The sequence below is a fragment of the Numenius arquata genome, chromosome 15 (genome assembly GCF_964106895.1).
Source record: "Numenius arquata chromosome 15, bNumArq3.hap1.1, whole genome shotgun sequence".
NCBI classification, from domain to species: domain Eukaryota; kingdom Metazoa; phylum Chordata; class Aves; order Charadriiformes; family Scolopacidae; genus Numenius; species Numenius arquata.
Window position 1 is genome coordinate 1,905,288 of NC_133590.1, and position 19,633 is coordinate 1,924,920.

General features: G+C 58.4%; 1 protein-coding gene across 1 annotated transcript in view; it reads left to right on the plus strand.

Moving 5' to 3' along the window:
* SLIT1 (slit guidance ligand 1) overlaps positions 1–19,633 on the plus strand; it is a 63,885-nt gene that overhangs the window by 6,237 nt on the left and 38,015 nt on the right. The window contains exons 2-4 of the mRNA XM_074159147.1: positions 6,394–6,465; positions 6,785–6,856; positions 7,528–7,599. Of these exons, the coding sequence (XP_074015248.1) occupies positions 6,394–6,465; positions 6,785–6,856; positions 7,528–7,599 (216 nt within the window). The remainder of the gene's footprint in view (positions 1–6,393; positions 6,466–6,784; positions 6,857–7,527; positions 7,600–19,633) is intronic.

Here is a 19,633-nt window from a genome sequence, read left to right on the forward strand (position 1 = left end):
TCCTGGCATGCATTTTGGATGCACTTGCTGCTCAAAATAGCAGAGGCAAGTGTCCTATGGGGGAGAGAGGCTGCTAGGAGGAAGAAGATCAGAAAAAAGGGAAGATTAATTTTTCAAGCGATGCAGCCGAGGAACAGCCCTGGGCACCAAGAGTGGGAGGGATGCAAGCTCCTGGCTCAGGATGTTTCTATTTCTCGGTGGGAGGAAGCTTCGGCTTCAAAATGGGATGTTCCAGGAGACCCAGCTGGTCTGGGGTTGAGCCGGGAACCCGTAAGCGAGCGGTTTGGGTGTGCTTGTCCTCCCACACCCACCGTGAGCTGCTCCAGGAGGGATGAGCACAGGGGGTTTGCCGAGGAAGATGCAGGGTGGATTGGAACTCGATCTGCTGAGTGGCAGGACAAAGCCTGAGGGCTGGGCTGCCTGCCCTGCCCTGAGAGGCGGAGGAGCCAGGGGATGCTCCTCTCTAGGCATGTCAGCACAGCACAAAAAGCCCAATTTTAAGGGTATCCAGGTGAATCTGAGCCTCAGTTTCCCCCTTTATGAAGCCGAAACAACCTGCTGCCTTTTCTCTCTCACACCGGGGTTGAGTGAGGTTATTTATTTTTTTTTAACCTGGAGGTGACACGCCGTGATACTGCGTGAGTGTAAAGCGCTCCTTGACTGTGAGCGGCTAATGGCTGTGGCATGAAAACCCCAGAGAGGAGTTAGGAAGAGCAGAAAGCCTTCCCCATCGTCACCGTTACTCGCACAATCGATGCTGTTTGTAACACTTAAAAATTTATCGAGATGCTAACCTGCTTTAGTACCTCATGAAAGCTTTCGGAGCGCCCCGTGCTCTGGGGGCCAGCGCCACGCGTGGGGTTGGGTTCCCTCTGGGCTGAGGGCAGTTATTCCCAGATGAGCCCAAATAGCACATAACTGTTCTCGGAGCTCTCCTCTTCGGACACATCACCCTGCAGGCATCTGCTGGGATGGGTGCTGGCAAGGTGTTTGCTCTGGGGCGTATGGCACCTTCAGAGGGATTTTGATGAACCCCGTGGGCACCCTTGCTCTTGCCTGAGGGGTCCGGTCAGGGCGGGGATGGGAAGGAAAAAGAGGAAAAAGTTCTGAGCCCCCTGTGTGGTTGTGTCAGCCCAGGGCTTGGGTGCCCAGTGCCCTCTTCCCAAGCAGCGGGCAGCAGCACCCTGTACCCGCCTTGCATCTCAGAGGGGATGGGGTTGGCACCCGGCTGTGCCCTTGTGGGCTGCAGGGAGCCGGCAGATGTGCTGAGCATCCCTCTGTGCCGGTGCTGGAGGGGACCAGCTCTCCCGGGACTGGGAAGGTCTCTGCCCTGCCTTTCTCTGCTTGGGCAGCTCAGCGAGCCTGTGCTGGGACTCGGTTACATTCAAGCAGCCGGGTGAAATCTTGAGAAGACTTGAAAAATGCTATAAAAGTATAAGATGAAAGGATGCAGCTGCTCTGTCCCCCAGTGCTGAGCGCAGGGGTCAGTCCAGGGTCTGAGCCTCGTCCATGTTTCCATTAGCAGCCTGAGTGATGGGACACGAGCTGCTTATGACATTTGCAGATGCCACCAGGCTGTGGGAGACGCAAGCGGGCTGGAGGACAGGCTGAGATTTCAAAGTGGGCTTGGGGAACAGGAGGAATGGGCTGACAAAAAGGATGCTGTTGCCTGGGGACTTGAGGAAGGTGTTTGGTGGGAGGGAATCACCAACAGCACAGACGTGGGCTGGGAGCGGGAGCCGAACAGGTCCTGCCCCTGCGAGGCAAAGAGATCTCGAGGGGGGTTTGCACTTGTGGGGCTGGGAGTGTGTTGGGGGGAACAGGACTGGAAGAGGGGACCTGCAATGGCAAGGGAGCTGTCTGGTCTCTGCACCACAGTGGCCAGGGCAGGCAGGGATGGGGTTCATCTGCAGCAAGAGGGGTTCAGAACAGAGTTTTGGAAATGGTCCTTGAGGCAGGATCAGTGGCTTGCTGGAATAGGGCATGGGGGGTGTGTGGGGGGGGTGGGGGGGGTGTGTGTGTGTCAGTCCCCATCCCTGAAGGAGCCATGTAGGTGTCTGTCAGGATTGATGGAGGGCTGCAGAGGTACTGCTGTGGGGTGCGTGACCTTGCAGCCTTCATTTTGGTGCTTCCCTGATTATTATCTGGCCCTGCCAGCTCCAGCTGGGGTCAGGGCTCTGGGATGGGGGCTGTGGAGCCGCTGAGAGGGAAGCCGTGCCCCTAAGGGCCGGTGCTCTGTGACAAGGGCAGGAACAGCAGGGCGATGGGGACCGGGGAGGGATGCATCACACAAACGATGCAACTGCTGGCCTTGAAAGTCACCGGGGCAGTGTCAGCCCTCGGGGTGGGGACCACAGGAGCACGGCTGGCTGCAGGCGTTGCTGGCACAGACCCCCTTCTCCAGCAGCCCCTGCCGTCACCACCCGGGCACTGTCGTACCCACTCCCTGCTGGCGCTGACGGGGCCGGGGCACGTTTCTCCACTTGTGGGTGCAAATGCAGGGCTTCGTGTTGCAGACTTTCCCTCTGCCACCTTAAAAGCCTGAGTCCGGGAAGCACAGCAGTTGGGATTTTTGCGGCGGTGGGAGAGCAGAGCTGCGTGGAGCACAAGGACAGGAATCGTGTGTCTGGTGTTTTGCGAGGGAGTAGGGGCAGTGGGATTGCGCTGCCTGCTCCTTCCCCTGCCAGCTCCTGATAAATCAGCGCCCAGGGAAATATCACTCATGTTGGCTGTATTTAATAAATTACCTCTCAGCATTTGCACTCTCTGAGGTTCTTACCGAGTTAGTGTAGCTGCAAACCCTGCAAAGGGAAAAGATGCATCAGACCCCCCCCCCCCCCCCTCCCTCCCGGGAGTGGAATAAGCTAGAAACCAAATATAAACCCAGACTATGCAAATCCAGTCTAACGAACCCTGCTGAAACGCAGACATCCCATCTGGGAGTGGGATGATCCATAAGCAGAGTAGCAAAGGGACTGCTTTTTTTAATGACTTTCTTCTTCCCAGGGAGAAATGGGAGGGGGGGATTGTGAAATTTGGAAGGCTGCAAATGAAACCTCGCTGCCTTTCCAGTGGCAGTGTGAGATGCGGGGTGCTGGGGGGCAGGGGAGGACAGCCTGGGTGAACGTGAGGATGCTTTCTGGCATTAAACCCTACGGATTAGCAGCGAAAGAGCACGCCCTGCATCCGTGCTTCCAAATCACAGTCCAGAAATGCAACCAATCTGCCAGGCAGCTCCCCAGACACCTCGGTCCTTATCGAAGCTCTGCTGCGTGGGGCAGGGCAGGGTGTTTTGCTTCACTAGGAAAGGGCACGGAGGCAGCGGGTGAGCAGCTGAGCAGCAGGGAGCCGGCTTTCTGGGCACAGCAGACTGTAATTTATCTCCATGAGGAACTGAAGGGGATTTAGAGGGGAAAAAAACGGCATGAAGTTAAATAGCAGTGTTGCCTCGGCATCCTTACAAATAAGCTTTACCTGCTGTTCGTTCCCATCTTGGTTGCAAAGGCCATCATTTACCCGAACAAAGGCAAGGGGGGATGCTGAGAGCGGTTGTCAGGGAGCACGCAGGGACAGTCCCTGAGGGAACAGGGCTGCAAAGGGGCCCTGGGACACTGTCCTGCTTGGGGACAGCCACCAGCCCCAGTGCCAGCGCACCCCGAGGATGCTCAGCAAGCCTGCAGGGAGCTGAGACTGTGATGGGCTGGGTGGGCAGCACAGTTTCCCCCCAGGATGGCAGGTTCCCAGGGGCTGCCCTAAGGCAGCATATCCTGCCTGTGCCTCCTTGTGCCAAAAGGTCTTTGGGTTTGGGCTGTGCTATTCCAGCAGGTGCCTGGGAGAGAGGGCAGAGCCCGGTTTTGGCATATGGAGGGACTGGCCGTGTCCATCTCCAGTCCATGGCTGTTTGGTGTTTCTGCCTGGCTCCGGCTTCTGTGCTCCGCCTCTGGCTACGGCTCTGGGGTGCCGAGGACCCCAGAGGTGTTCGAGCCCTCTCTGGGCTTCGCAGGCTGAGGTCTAAATCTTGGCTTTCAGGTTGAGCAGATTTAAAATCAAGCCTCTCTGTTCTGTCTGTCTGCAGTACCAGAGATTTCCTAACACACTGCAGCCAGAGTAATGTTACATACGTTTAAAAGAAGGCGACACGGGTGTCCTGCTGGGGATCCTCCCTCACCAGGAGTTCGGATGGGTGCCGATACCTCCAGCTTGGCTTCCAGCCTGGCCCCGGGGAGCTTCCAGGCAATCCGCTTTGGCACGAACCCTTTAGCACACTGGGGGAAAACCCTTCCTGAAGCTGGGGTTTCTCCCTGCCATTAGCTGGCCCCAAAGCTGTGGTCCATCAGGAGGTGGGCAAACACATCTGCACGTACCAAGCCACCCCTCCTGCAGTGACAGATGTCCCTAAAATGCCTGACTCGCCACAGCGCCTTGCGGCTGGGACTTTACAGCCTGGCCGTGGATTTTGCTCCCCAGGAGAGGGGCAGGACTGAGTGTCGGGGTTGGAGCCCCATCCCTGGGAGCCAGATGTGCACGCCGTGGGCTGGCCAGACGGGGAGCCGGACGAGCCGTGGGGCTGCAGAGCCCGAGTGTGGGTTTCAGTTTAATCGCTGGGGCTGGGGAACCTCTATTCATTCCCCGCTTGCATTCATCTGTGTCCTAGTAACGTGCTCTCCCCACCTCCTTCCCAACACAGGCACACACGGCTGGATAATGGCAGGAGCCCGGCAATCTCGGCTGCTGAATAGCGGTGTAATTACGAGGCTATAATGGCGAGCTGGAACTCATTAGCCATTATCAGCCGTTTCAGCAGGACAATGGCAGCACCCCGGGGTGCGCGGCTGCGCTGCCTGTACCCGGCGCCCTACACGCTGCTGGGTGGCTCCAGGGCCAGCCCCGCCGCTGACCTTGGCCTCTCGCCTGGCCACGGAGCCCGCTGGAGGGAGGCTCTGGTTCCAGATGGGAATGATGGGCTTTGTATTCAGCCCCTCGTGTGACACGGAGCATCCCTGCTCCCCGGTCCCGCTGCTGGGGGGGTTGTGGAGCCCTGGGTGCTGGGGTCCTGCCCAGGCACCCTCCTGCCTCTCCCCTGTCCTGCCCTGGCTCCAGCAGCTCGTCCTTCCCTCGACTGCCTCCCCCTCCTGCAGTTTATTTGTTTCCTCTTTATTTCTGAGCCGGCATTCAGTGCGGGCAAACCAGGTCTCCAGTGTGGGAGCCCTCCCCAGGCCATGCATTCGTGCGGGCATCCTCCGTCCCCAGCGCATGCCGTGGGCAGATCTGCCCCGTGGCTAGGAGCACACAGTGCCGTGGGGTGCTGCACGGGGACCCCCAGCTCTGCAGGCTCTAAATCCAAGGGCTGACAGCCCCTAATGCAGAAAGGCACTGCAAAGCTGAGACCGTGAGGCGAAAATCTCTGCAGCTCCCGGCTCAATGTATTTTAAAGCAGGATAATTCCAGCAGGGGCACGCTGGAGAGCGTGGTGGGGGAGAGCCGGGGAGGTGTAGCTGGCCGGCTGGGAGCCAAACCCCTGCCACATGTGGGTCTAGCAGTGGGTCACACCTTGCCCCGGTGCTGAGCAGAGCCTGGGCGGGACAGCAGGACAGGAGCCGTGAGGTGGGTGTAGGCACCCCACGGGCAACCCCATACCCTTCTTTCCACCAGCAGGGCGAGCAAGTCGGGGTGGCATCTCCCCTCTGGCTGGTGTGCCTGTCCCTGTGCTTGCCCGGGGCTTTTGCATGTGGGAGCAATGCCAGGAGAAACAGCTGGTCCCCTACAAGTGTCTCTTGAAGTGTAGCTTATTCTCCAGGCAGATGTTTCTGAGGTGGCACAGGGCAGAGAAAGGTGTGAGGTGTTGAGCACTGCATAGGTGGTGACGCACGTGGGTGACCTGCAGCTGGGTGTTTGGAGGGGTCCTGCTTTTCTGGGGGGCTGTTGTTCAGTTTCTTATTACCCCTGCCCTCTCTAAGCGACTCTGTGTGTTTGAGATGACCCTACCAGGTGTTTGCTGCTTTTCCAGAGTGGGGTGATGTGCAGCCAGCCAGGTGGCTGCTGGTGTTGCTGGGCTGCTTATTGTGTTGCTGATGGGGCTTCTGTCCCAAGGGGGGCATCCAGCATAGGGACAGTGAGATGGGGGAGCTGGGCAGCCCGTGTCTCTTGCTGCTTTATGGTCCACGAAAGATGCCAGCTTAGATACTTCTGACCAGCCAGGCTTCTGTGTGCCCTTGAGGGTCATCTCTGGAGCCAGTGGCTAGACCTGCCATTCCCGGCAAGGGGCACAGAAATGCAGCAGCCACTGCTGTCCTTTGGGGCCTGTCTGCCCTTTTTGGGGAAATCCTGGGGAGCCCCAGCCCCTGGGCACCTCCTGAGCACTTCCTTGCTGATCTCTGCCTCTTCTCTCCTCAGGGAGCTCAATGGCAACAACATCACACGAATCAACAAGAATGACTTCGCCGGACTGAAGCAGCTCCGTGTCCTGTGAGTTCCCAGCGAAGGGCCAGCTGCCCTGACCTTGGCGGGCACCCTGCTTGGCTTGTGGCCGCTCCTGGGGCTGGTAGAGATGATGCTGAGCCCTTTGCTGGGCATCTGCTGGCAGGGCTGGAGGGCAACTGTGTTGGGCTGACCATGGTGGGCTTCCAGCTGGGAGGGAGTGGGGAGAAAGAGACCAGGTTGTGTTGAGGGGATGGTGGGAGCGCGGTTGCCCTGGGTCTGGAGGAGGATCGGTGACCCTGCTGGTGAGATGGGGCGCTGGGGCTGGGGATCACCTTTCCGGAAAGCTGACCCCTTCTCTCCGCAGGCAGCTGATGGAAAACCAGATCAGCACGGTGGAGCGTGGGGCGTTCGATGACATGAAGGAGCTGGAGCGGCTGTGAGTGCCCGGGCGTGGAGGCGGGTTGGCACGGGGCTGCCAGATTTAGTCACAAACCAATACATTATGGTTTAAGGAAAAAAGGAAAGGATGCTATATCCTTTCCTTTTTTCCTTAAACCATAATGTATTGGTGCTGCCTGACTTCAAACAGCTTCTCTGCTGCACAGCAGCAATATTTTACGGTGTGGGAAGCAAACCTATTTCTGTTTCTATAGTTCTTAAAGTCCTTTCTGATGCTTTTGAGGTGAGGGGCAGGTTAAACACAAATCACTCTCACTGTTATCAGCTGTGTCCTGTGTGTTAGCGAGGGAGCTGTAAGTTCCAGTCCAGTACTCAGTAAAATAGCTCAGCAGTTTAAAAATCCCGAGCTGCTCGAGCAAATAATGCGAGGAGCCGAGCGAGCAGCAGGTTAACTGCGCAGTTAAGCAGCAATCAGCAGTTAACAGCTTGGAGTCCTGTCTGCATGTAATTACAATATTGCGAGTAAGTTTATTAAAGCCCCGTTGGTTGCCCTTGCCTGGGAGTGCCATGAGCAGGACAGGGGTGTCCTCGCCAGGCGGGATGCTCTGTTCTAATGGCCCCTCTGAGTGAGCCAGAGCTGCCAGCTGGGCTGCAGGGGCGGTGATTGCTTTGCCCTCGAAATCCTGACCCTTTCCTCCTTCCCTGCAGCCGGCTGAACCGCAACCAGCTCCACACCCTGCCCGAGCTCCTCTTCCAGAACAACCAGGCGCTGTCGCGGCTGTGAGTACCCTCCGTGGCGTGGGCTCGTTCGTGGGGCTGCCGTGGGGTTTGGAGGGGCACTGACACCCTGGGGGGATGCTGCTTCTGGGGTGGTTGTGCTGGTGGTTACTGCTGTCGTGTCTCAGTGAGCACCCGGCGTGTGGCAGGGGAACACAACCTGAGATCCTTAGCTGGAGCGTGCAGCGTGGCAGGGAATTGTAGGGTGACAAAGATGATGAGGGGCCTGGAGCACCTCTCTGATGAGGAAAGGCTGAGGGACTTGGGTCTTTTTAATCTGGAGAAGAGAAGACTGAGGGGGGATCAGATCAACGCCTATAAATACTGAAAGGGTGGGTGTCAGGAGGATGGGGCCGGTCTTTTTTCAGTGGTGCCCAGTTACAGGACAAGAGGAAATGGGCACAAACTTGAACACAGGAAGTTCCATCAAAAGATGAGGAGGAACTTCTTTCCTGTGAGGGTGGCAGAGCCCTGGCAGAGGCTGCCCAGAGAGGTGGTGGAGTCTCCTTCTCTGGAGACATTCAAACCCCCCCTGGACACGTTCCTGTGGGACCTGCTCTGGGTGGACCTGCTCTGGCAGGGGGTTGGACTAGATGATCTCCAGAGGTCCCTTCCAACCCCGTATCATTCTGGGATTCTGTAAATTGGCTTTGCCTTGCAGAAGCCTTGAGACCTGAGCTATTAAAGATGGTGTTTAAGTGCCTGGGGATGCAGGAGGAGGTGCTGGCCATTTGGACTGGGGCTGGCCTCGCTGAGCCGGGCTGTGCCTGCCCAGTGCTGGTCACAGAGGTGCTGTGAGCTCCACAGCCTCCCCTCTGGGTGAAGATCACAGGCTCTGGAGTGGGATGCCCTTACCCCCTAGACCAGGTTGTCTTGAAGGGAGAGTGAAATAGAATGTCCTCAGAGGGTCACATCCTGCCAAGAGATTTCCAGAGGGCACAGAGCGCCCCACGGTCCCACTCCAGAGCTGCCTTCCTGCTGGTGTCTGGGGCAGCCTGGGGAAGGAGGGGGAAGCCCTGCCTGGGGCAGATCCAGCCTCTCGCACCTGCTGCCCCCTCCCCACACAGCCCTTTCTGCCCCCATCCCTGCCTGTCCCTCTGCACCCACAGAAACACCCCCAGGGACCACCTCCTGTCGTGCAAGCCCCAGTCCACTCCGCTCCTCCTTGCTCCATGCGGCAGCAGGCTGCCTGGACAGGGATGCTGGGCTTTTAATAAATACTCTCTTTTCCATATTGACTTTCCCTTGCCTGGGGCTGCTTTGCTTGGGGAGTGATGCTGTCAGCAGTGCCAGCATTGTTCCAACTGCAGGAAATCCTCTTAACAAAGCGTTTACCTGCTCTCAGCTCGGTCAGGCACCACGTACACCTGGAAGGGGACTGCGAGGAGGAGAAGGGTGCGTGCCAAACCAGAGCTGGGTGCTCCCCATCGCTTGGAGAAGGTGCTTACGCCCTGTGGCTGATTCACAGCGTGTAGGAGCAGGGCAATCGTGGCTGGGACACGAGCTCTCTGCTTATCGCATCTCGTCTCTCCCATTTCTCCGCTGTGAAATGAGGATGCCGAGTTCCTGCTGGGGCAGGGTAGGAGTGGATGAAATGGTCTGGAGCGACTGAACGGGCTTTGCTCAGTGGCGATGCCAGTTTCTTCCACCGGTGCCAGGGAGTCAGTCCCGGCGTCCAGCCGGAGGCGGTGTAATGAAGGGTTAAAACGCCGTGTGGGTTGCCAGCGTGGGATGTGTGAAATGGTGGACCGGCGCCAAATGATGGGCCTAGGTAATGGCAGCTGATAGCACAGGCGTTCAATTAATTATCAAATGGCATTTGTCGAGCTCAGCTGTGCCGTATCGTGGCGCCAGCAAGGACCCATCCTCCTCCAGCCGCCCATTGCATAACAAAGACAAGGTTGAGAGAATTATTTTACAAACAATTAATGTTTCCCTTTTAATCTTCTCCAGACTTTAATACCAGGGTCTTTCAAAAAGTAAACCCCAACAATTAACTGGGGAGACGCAGAAGGGCAGCCTCCTGCGCGGGTTGTGTGGTGTGACCCCCCCATGACCCCTGGACTCGCGTGGAACCGGGGCCTTGTGTACCCTCACACAGTGTGCTGGCGGCTGTACATACCCTCACACAGTATGCAGGGGGCTGTACATACCCTCACACAGTGTGCAGGGGGCTGTACATGCCCTTGCATGCTGTGCAGGGGGCTGTACATGCCTTCACACGCTGTGCACAAGGCTGTGCATACCCTCACACAGTGTTCAGGGGGCTGTACATACCCTCGCACGCTGTGCACGGGCTGTACATACCCTCGCACGCTGTGCAGGGGGCTGTACATACCCTCACACAGTGTTCAGGGGGCTGCACATGCCCTTGCATGCTGTGCACGGGGCTGTACATGCCTTCACACGCTGTGCACAAGGCTGTGCATACCCTCACACAGTGTGCACGGGGCTGTGCTTACCCTCACACAGTGTTCAGGGGGCTGTACATACCCTCACACAGTGTTCAGGGGGCTGCACATGCCCTTGCATGCTGTGCGCGGGGCTGTACATGCCTTCACACGCAGTGCACAAGGCTGTGCATACCCTTGCACAGTGTTCAGGGGGCTGTACATACCCTCGCACGCTGTGCACAGGCTGTACATACCCTCGCACAGTGTTCAGGGGGCTGTACATACCCTCGCACACTGTGCATGGGGCTCATCCTCACAGTGTGCAGGGGGCTGTACATACCCTTGCACGCTGTGCATGGGCTGTACATACCCTCACACAGTGTGCACGGGGCTGTACATACCCTCGCACGCTGTGCACGGGGCTGTACATACTGCCGTGGGTGAGGAGGGGTGTGCAAGATGCTCCTTCTGCAGGTGCATTTCAGCCTCCGCCTGTTGCTTTACTGTTGCTTCCCACCGTGTGGTGGTTGTTTCAAACCTGTTCCCTCCAGCCCTGCCTTGGAGCTGTCTTCTGGCCACCTCTGCTGGGATACACTCCGCCTGGGCACCAGCGCCTGGAGCTTTTCTTGTGCAATCTGGGGCTGTGTGAGCGGGCTCAGACTTTGCAGCCCCTCGGCAATAGGCAGTGCCATGCCTTGGGGAGCAGAGGGTCCCTGCCATGAGCTGTGGGACTGGGGACAGTGCTGGGGCCACCTGGGGAGCACATCAGGAGCCGCTGCCTTGGAAGACCCTCAGGTGCTCCATGCCAGAGGACCTTGTGCTCCCTCTTCTTGCGGCTTCTTGTTGCAGAGGTGTCCAAGGACAGTTTGGGGGGGGGACAGACGGTAGGGCAGGGGGTGCCCAGGTCAGAGCTTGTCTAGACAAGTTGTCACGCTGGCTTAGCAGAAGGTGGGATCTGGGCTGGTGCTGGTCTGGCCAGTGTGGAAGGTCATGAGGACACTCTTTAGTTGCCGCAACCCTGGCTCAGGCTGCCGGGATATGAGTCACTGGGGAGCAGTTTTAAGCTAAGTTGGAATCGTCTCACCTTGAACTGAAACCAGAGCCTCTCCACCAGGCTTTGCGCTGATTTAACCGCTGAATTGGACTTGGGGTGGCTCCACGGCTTGATGCCCCCTCCCTGCCCTGGAGGCAGACTGGGACCAGTGATGGTTGAGGTGGGATGGAAAGAGAGGGCTTTTAACAGCGCTGTGCTCTTGCAAATCCCAGTCTCCAGACCATTTCTAGCGAGCAGTGTCTGTTCAGGCTTCCCTGTGCTCTGCCTGCTGTGGCCACCCACTTTGTGCTCCTTGAGCTCCCAAGGTACCTGCTATGTCCTCACGTCCTCACACCGTGATACTGGGAGGTCTTGAATTAGCAGAAACTGGCTGAATGAGTCGGGCTGAGGTCTGTTTAGCTACGAAATGAGGCTGCCGGCTCTGGCAGGTGGATGGCAGCTGCCAAAGCCAGGGCTGGATGCAGGAACCAGTGGGCTTTGCTTAGATGGGTTCTTGGGTGCTGGCCTGCCTGGTCCAGCCTCTTTTGGCCTTAGTCTTGATGCATCTTCAGCAGCACATCAGTAACACGTCAGCAGGTTAAGGCAAGTCTGTTGAATGTGAGGTATGTGATACCCATGGAGCAGTTTTCCACTGTACCTCGAGCCTCATGGGAATATCTCACAAGCACAGAGAGGAGGACCTCGGGCTCGGGTTGGGATGGAGAGCTGTTTTTTCCGCCTCCTGGGTCTGAGTGTCAAAGCCTAATCCACGTCGGTGGTGCTTTGTGGCCTCCCAGCCTGGTTCGAGCTGCAATTAGTTCCTCGGAGCTGGGCCGTAAAGAGCATTTGTGCATCGGGATAATGGAAAGGGTTGGAGTTAAACCTGATCCGTCGGGGCTTAAATAAACTGGGGAATGGCAGGAAAGGGCCAGCGGAAAGCAAACCTCAAATGAGGGTGTGGGGGAGGTGAGACGCCCAGAGAGGAATGTTTTCCCCTCGGTATTGGGGAATATTGAGCTGACGCCAGCCCGGAGCCCATCTCGATATGAGATGGTGGGGTCGGGGGGGGCTGTGCCAGCGCCTCAGCAGCGGGGCTGGGAGGCAGGAGGACTCTCCCTTATTTATATACACCGCAACGAGCGGATAACTCATTAAGCAGTCCTGGTGGCTGGAAATGGTGCTGATCTGAGGTTTCACTGGAGAGCGCCTGACCCCATCGACCCCATTTCAAACTGGGTTTAATTAAACTGTCAGCACTGGACGGAAGAACAAAGCATCGTGGGCTTGGGGGGGGGCAGGGTCCCCCAGCAGCTCGCTGGGGAAGAGCGTGTCTGCTGTGAGGTGGAGGGCTGATAAAAAATGGATCTTTCCTTCCATCAAGGATTACCCAGGCAAGAAGGTGACCTCTGTTATTGCACTGCCCAGTGCCGGTCCCCGGTGCCCTGCAGCCACGCACATCGTGGCTCAGCACCCGTGCCCTGGTGCCGCCCTGCAGCACGCCGGGGGGCGGGGGGGGCTGGCAGACCTTGCTTCAGCATCTCTCCTGAGCTGGCAGGAGTTGTTTTTTCCCTTGGGACGGGGGACCCACGCCCTTGCGTTTCCCTCTGTGCCCTTGGGGAGGGATGAGGGAAGGATGGGAGAGGAGCTTTGTAGCCTTGTCTCCCCTCTCTCCCCACCTCCCCTTAAAAACCTCCTCCTGAAGCTGTTTCTAAGCCCTTGTGAGGGTGCTGGGTGGAGGATGTGAGGAGGAGAGAGGAGGCTGGGATGGCCGTAGCAGCAGGGTGAGAACAGAAATGCTGCGGGCTCATCGTCAGGGAGGCAAAGACGTGGGCTGTCGAAATGTGCTAAAGGCAGCCGGGGTGGCTATAAATAAATGGCTTTCTCCAAGGGAAAGCCGAGCTGGCGCGAAGGAAGAGAGTAGCAGTGGGTGCTCGGCTGCGGGGAGCTCTGGGGAGATGCTCCCACAGGGGAGCAGCAATCCCAGCTGGATGTGTCCCCTTTGGGAGCGGCTGCCCAGAGGTTTCTCTCGCTGAAAGAGCGCAGCAGCCGCTCCATGCTCGGCAGAGTGAGAGCTGAGAGAGGATGAGCAAGGAGTAGGGGGAAAAGGTCTTGTACTCCAGAAGGAGGAAGATTTAGGACTTAGGATTGTGTCTGGTCAGTTCTTGTTGGAGCCATGCCAGCAGCGTTGGTGGAGGAGACGGTGCCGTGTCCGAGCTGGCAGCCAGTCCCAGGGGGAAGGGCCGGCGGTGCTGCTCTCCCCTCCGTAAGGGCAGGGGCTCCCTGGAAACAGCATTAACATCTCAATCAGGACCGGTGGCTTTCTGGGCCGGGGACATGTGAAATGCTGTAGGAGCTGGGGGGATTGTCACGCTCCTATGAGACTCTCCTCCTGCAAGCAGAATCTGCAGAGGAGTAGCGATGCTCTCCACGTCTGTCTGGGAGCCGAGGCAGAGACCAGGGGCTGATCCAGACTCCCTCTGGACCGGGAATATTTAAAGATCTGGGTGATGAGGGAGTTTTGAGCTGAGTCGAAGAGAGCACCACGGATGGGTGTGCTGCCCGGGCAGAGAAGGTTGCATTTAATGAGCTCTGGGGCAGGTTCCTTGCACCATCCCTGCATCTGGCCAAACCCGGCTCTAATTGCCTTTGGAAAAGCAGGCGGAGAAAAACGGAGCAGTGCTAAATAACTTGAGAAAATGCAAATGACATCCTTCAAGAAGGAGAGAACCACAACCACGCGGGAGGAAGCTGTGAGCTGAGTAGTAGCAAAACAGGGTGACAAGTGAAAAAGGAGCTGTCGGAGAAAGGAATAACAAAACAGGCCCCGCTCGGATGGGGCTGGCTGCGCGTGGGAGGTGTTGCTTGCGAGACTGTACCAGTGACCGTTCCTCTTGGCGTTGCACCGGGAAAACCCCCAGATAGGAAAAAGAGAGATGGAGAAACATCGGGACAAAAAAAATGCATGCTCGGTAGCCATGGAGCGGTCCCGAGCCCCCGCGGCGGGTGGCTGTGCCAGTGCCGGAGGGGAGATGTGGGTGCAGTTCTGCTCCTCTCCCAGCCCGGGGGGACTCGCCTGCCTGAGCCCCGGGTTCGATCTGGCGGGGGATTTTCGGTGCCTGCCGGCGTGTTGGCTCCCTGGAAATCCTGCCGCGGTGGTGGGCTGGCTCTGGCTGCACGCCGGCTCTCCTGTGCCAGACACCCGTCCCGTCCTCCCACGGCCGCTCCTGTTGGGGCTTTGGCTGAGGTTTGGGTACCTCCGGCGAGGTTTTGTGCTCGTCCTGCAGCCGGCGCGCTTGGTGTGCGGTGGGGAGCCCGCGGCCGCTGCGTGGGAAGGGTCCTGCGGGCACGCTGCCGTGTTTTCATCTTTCCCTGATGGAGCACGGTCGCTTCAGCTCCCCCGGGCAGGGGCTGCTGAGCTGCTTCGCTCCTCGCACAGATGTGTACGTGCTGCTTCCTGGTGTCTCTGTGCGCAGGTCCGTGGTCCAAGAGGAAGGTGCCAAGGTCGGGAGCAGAGAGCAGCTCCCCCCAGAACAAACCTCCCCTTCCCCGGCATCTCCCATTTCTGTCCCAGCTCCCCCCGCCGGCAGCATCCCCCTTCCCTCGCCGGGTGAGGGCCAACTGTCCCTGTTGTCACCATGCCCACGTTTTGGCCGTTGTCCCTTTGACTCCGGGTGCTATACCCCCTCACCCTCCCCGACAAAGCCCCTTCTGTCGGGGACAGAGCAGGGCTGGGGGGGGCCGGGCTGGGACGTGTCCCCCCGAATACCAATCAGGAGGGGGGAGTGTGTTTACCCTGGGAGCTGGAGGGGGAACTGTGGGGTCTATGCGCTGCAAGAACCCCCCCTACCAGCCAGGGGGATGGGGAGGGGGAAGAGAGGCCTCGTCGCAGCCCCCGGGAACAAAGAGTCAGTGTGGCTCGTGACAGCTCTAAGGAAACGCGGGGAAACAAATGTGCCACTAATAGGTGGGGAGGTTACCTAGGAAAAGATGCTGCCAGGCGGGTGGGCGGGCGGCCAGCCCCCTCCCCGGCAGGCTGACAGGCAGCGAGGGGCTGGGGCTGGCACCCCCGGTCTTGGGAGAGCTTGGGGGGCTGCAGTGGGGCCAGGCTAACGTGGGTTTGTGGTCTGTGCTGGGTGGGCATGCCCTCGTGTCCCCGTGGGGACAGCATCCTGATGAGTGCGGTGAGGACATCGCTGGGTTTTCGTGCTGGGTGTCCCCGCGGGGGAAGCGGCAGCCTTGTGCAGGGAGCTGCTCGTTGCCTGCCTGCGCTCCCCCTTTTTCCTCCATCGTTAGTGTGCCACAGACCTCAGCTCTTTTTGGGGGCCCCAAAAAAATTCCCTGAGGGATCCTGCAGCCTCACGGACTTAAAAACTTGTTTAAGACCTTTTTATGTTTAAGCACCTCCGTAAACTTTTTGGGAGCTGACTCAGTCTGCGCAGGCACAGGAGTGCCAGGGTGAGGGTCACTGCCCGTACCCTGACGTGCCACTGAGGAGCCTTCTGCTTCACTTCCCACCAGCCTGGGCGACAGTGCAGACTCTCTTTGGGGGTTCCCTGGCCCCCAGCTCTCTCCTGTGCCATTATCCCATCAGCCGAGCCGGGGCAGCCGGGAGCAGGCATTGCCAGCCGGCTGCCTGGCGATAATCTGCCCCCTCCCTCCACGCACCCCGTTGTGCTCCTGACCCGTGGCCGCCTCCAGCTTTCTGGGTGTTGAGTCGCTTCCAAGGTTTCCCTGGCAATGCGCGGGGTCGAGCTCTTCTCCCGGGGCTCCCTCCTCGAGCTGCTGGCTCTGCCGGGCTCACCCTCGGTCTCGCTTTGGGTGCAGGGCTTGGATTTGGCTTTGTTAACGTTAGGGAAGCATAGAGGTCTGGGTCTGTAGTGAGGGGCAGCTTCCAGCCCCCTCCCCCTTTCTGCAAAGCGCCCTCCTCCACGTGGCATCGTGTGGAGCATCCCTGCCCACCTCCCTGGCGATCCCTGCTGCACCGGCAACTGGGAATTTGCAACCTGCAGGAAAAAACGATGGGAAATCAAGTCTTCCTGATGCTGGGCAGTGGTGCTAATTACACAGCTATTAAAACACAGGGGAATTATATATTCCCTCCCCTCAGCTCGGCTCATCGCCTACATTGTGCCACATTCACCCCTCCGCCACCTTTGGTCCCCCGAAAGAGTTAAAAGAGCGCTTGGAGGAGCTGATCCCTTTGTCCCTACGTTTTGGTAGCAGAATAAAGTTTCCTTCCTCCTGTTTTCACAGCTCAGATAGCAGAAGGGTTCAAAGTAATTTTAAAGAATCATGAGCAGAATTAGCCTTTGGTAATTTGACTTCCAGGATGTGGAAGAAAAAAGCCTTGTGCAGTGATTTTAGGGTAAATTCCCTCTTGGTACCATTGCACGTGTATCCCTCTGATGTGTTAATGCGCAGAACCAGGTAATTAACCTGTAAGTCAGGTCCCGAAAAGCTTATGGAGGTGCTTAAAAATAAGGTTGATTCTGCTGTGGGTGGGTGCTGAGCCCCCCTCTCTCTCCTGCTGGGACTGTCCCAAAAACAAGCCATCAGTAGTTTCCAGCACTGCCCCCGACAGCTGCCTGCGAGGCTGTCTGTGCCACGTCCCTGCTCTGCTGCTCCCGAGGGCTCCGTGGTGCCACCAGCACCTGTGCCCCAGTGCCGGCTGCTTGGCTGGGTGGGCACTGGCACCGGCTCCTCGTGGCACCAGGATGCTCTACCCACCACAGGGCTGGCAAATTTTCCCTGCGCTGAAGCACCTTAAAGACCAAATGTGTGTGAGTGGGGAAGATGCCCCTTCTTCTCCTGCCTCCCGGTGCAGCAGAGCTTGTAGGCATTGCCAAGGAGAAGCTGTCCCCCCGCCCGCAGGGATGGACTGGGGGGGTATCCCAGTTTGGAGACCCCGCTTCCCGGTGTGTGCCGATGGGCATCTGGGCACAAGCGCAGGGCAGCTGCCTGCGCAAAGAAACCTGGCTGGCTGCACGTCAGGGGTGGGTTTGGGGAGGTGGGGATTAATTTTCCAGATTCTCATCTGTGTTAAATTAATTATCATCCCAGGCTTATCCTCACTTAACCAGCGAGACGCAGATGTCTGTGGTTGGGACCCCCACCGCCCCGCCAGAGCTAAGCAGTGTATCGATTAGGGGGTCTTACCAGCTGCCTCCCCCTGTCCCTCTGTGGTTCTTGAACCCCCCTTTGCCCCGAGAGGCTTTGGTCTCCCCATTTGTGCCTGTATTTCACTTCAGGACAGGAAAAGCTGGATTAATTTTTACTGCTCCCAAGGGAGCGGTTGGTAACCAAAGACGTCTCGCTGTCTCGTTTTCTGTAGACCAGGAGGCAGGAAAGGGCAGGGATGCTTTAAAATGGTTTCCTCAACGCCCCTACTTCTCCCCGTCTGGTCCTCGCCGCCCCTCCGATGGGGGATGGCGTTTGGGGCAGAGCTGCTTGGAGAGAAATAAAGTTGCTCAAACTTTTCCCAGGCCCTGGGGCTGGAGGAGAGAGGTTTCTCCGGGAGGTGCAGGTGGGAAAAGCTCGACCGTCCTCTTCTGTGTTTGGGAAATGGTCGTTTTGGGATTCTGTGGAGGAGGAGTAAGGGGCGTCAGCGCTGTTGCGTGGACAAGTGTATTAATTGTGGAAAGCACAGGAAAAGCTCCCAAAAAGTGCCTCTCACCCCGGAGCTGGAAGTCCTCCATCCCCAGGAAGGGGACCCAGGAGTCCTGGCCCTGCATGCCCCCCCCACCTCCCCTCCTTCCCATCCCCAGTATGGGACTCAAAGGGGCTTTTGTCCGGGCTCTGAGCCACACAGGTGGGTGGGCGCTTCATCCCCCCCCCCCTTACTCCTTCCTTGGGCTGGGATGCTTTTTCCCAGGGGCAGCCGTTGGCCCCCGTCGCTACGCGACACGGGCTTGCGGGTCGCCTGGGCGACGAGGGGCCTGGGGATGCGGGTTGGGGGTCGAGCCCATCATGGGGACCCTCGGGAGATGTTTGCCATGGGGGGGGGTGGGGGCCGGGGATCCCGCTCGCCGCGGGCCGGCACGTACCCAGCAAAACGCGCGGCCGCGCGTTTTGCTGGGTACGTGCCGGCCCGCGGCGAGCGGGGTGGAAATGCAAAAATCACTGCATGGCACTGGGTGGGGGGTCAGGGTTGCAGGTACCTGGCGTGGGGGTTTCACCCCAGGGATGCTCCAACGCAGCCCCTCTCCATCTCACAGCCAGGTAATTCCCGCCGGTGCTATTAATTAGTAATCGCAGAGATGAAGTTGGAAAGGTGGGGGGTAATCTGTGCTTGTGGGGTAAACAGGAGCGAGGAGCAAGGAAGGGAAAGGGGGGCTGGCTGCATTCCCAGGACTCGGGCGCGGTGTTTCCAGCTCCGACCAGAGGCATTTCCACCTCCGCTCCGGCTGGCTTGTTCTCTTCCCCATGGGCGCAGCGTGTTGCTCATTCCTGCATCCTAGGATTTCACAGCAGCCCCGCAGCCGGGTGTTAATGAGATTAGACCCAAGCTTTAAGATGTCTCTCTCTCTCTCCTTTGCCATCCAATTACACAGCCCGCGTGGTATCTGATTGCCTGCGAGAGGGGAGGACTGGGGCTGACTGGGATGGGAGGATGCAGCTGGTCTTTCTGGGTATCGGCCCCGCCATGCCGAGTGGTTTTCTTTCTTTCTTTTCTTTCTCTCTTTTTATTATTTTGTTTTTTTTTCACTCCCCCCGCCCCCCGCCTTGGCTTTGAGCTGCTTCGTTTGGCTTTTTCATTGCTTCTCGACGTGGCGGCTGGGCAGAATTTGTTTAAATTAACTGCTTGAATGGCAGCGTTTGTGTGTGTTGAGGCGGGGGGGGGGGGGGGGGTGGAGCTCAGACAGCACTAGAATGGATGAGGGGGATTAAAGGTGCCTAATGGGTTCCAGATGGGCATCCCGGACTGGGAAACACCCCTGCAACCCCAACCCCAGCCAGGAGCTGCTGGCAAGGAGCTCAGGCCTGGGAGCCGGGATGCTACAGGAGGTGGCTGGTTGGCTCTTCCCTGGCAGGGTGGCTGCTCCAAGCGTGTGCCTGTGGGACCGGGGCACCCCACGGCTCCCAGGGTGACGGCAGCCTCTGCAGGGGCGAGCAGGCAGATGCACCACAGGAGGCACCTTCCCTGGCTGGCCCAGAGCACGGGTCACAACCAGCTCTGTTCTCCCCCCTCCAAGCGCTGCTGCTGGCTCTGGAGACATGGGGCTGGGGACAACTGCTGTGTGTGTGTGTCTGGCTTTCGGAGGTGCCTCAGCTCTGCCGGTAGCTGACATTGCACATACAGCCCGCAGCGGCAGCGCTGCTGGAGCGGCAGTTTCTGCTCAGCAGTCCTGGTTGCAATGTGAGGAATGATAATACTTAGTCTTTGAAGCCCTCCCCCTGGGCTCTAGGGTACCTCAGGGCGCTCACTCGGTCCCACGTCCTCACCGCTGCAGACATCAGCATATTTTTTTTCTTATTTACAGACATAAAACTGAGTCCCAGAGACAGGAGCTAAATTGCCTGCATGGCCCTGCCAGCTGCACTTCCCAGACCTGTAGGAATTAGGGACACGGTGACAGCCCTCCCCGGCACTCCAAGGGCTGTGCCTCCCACC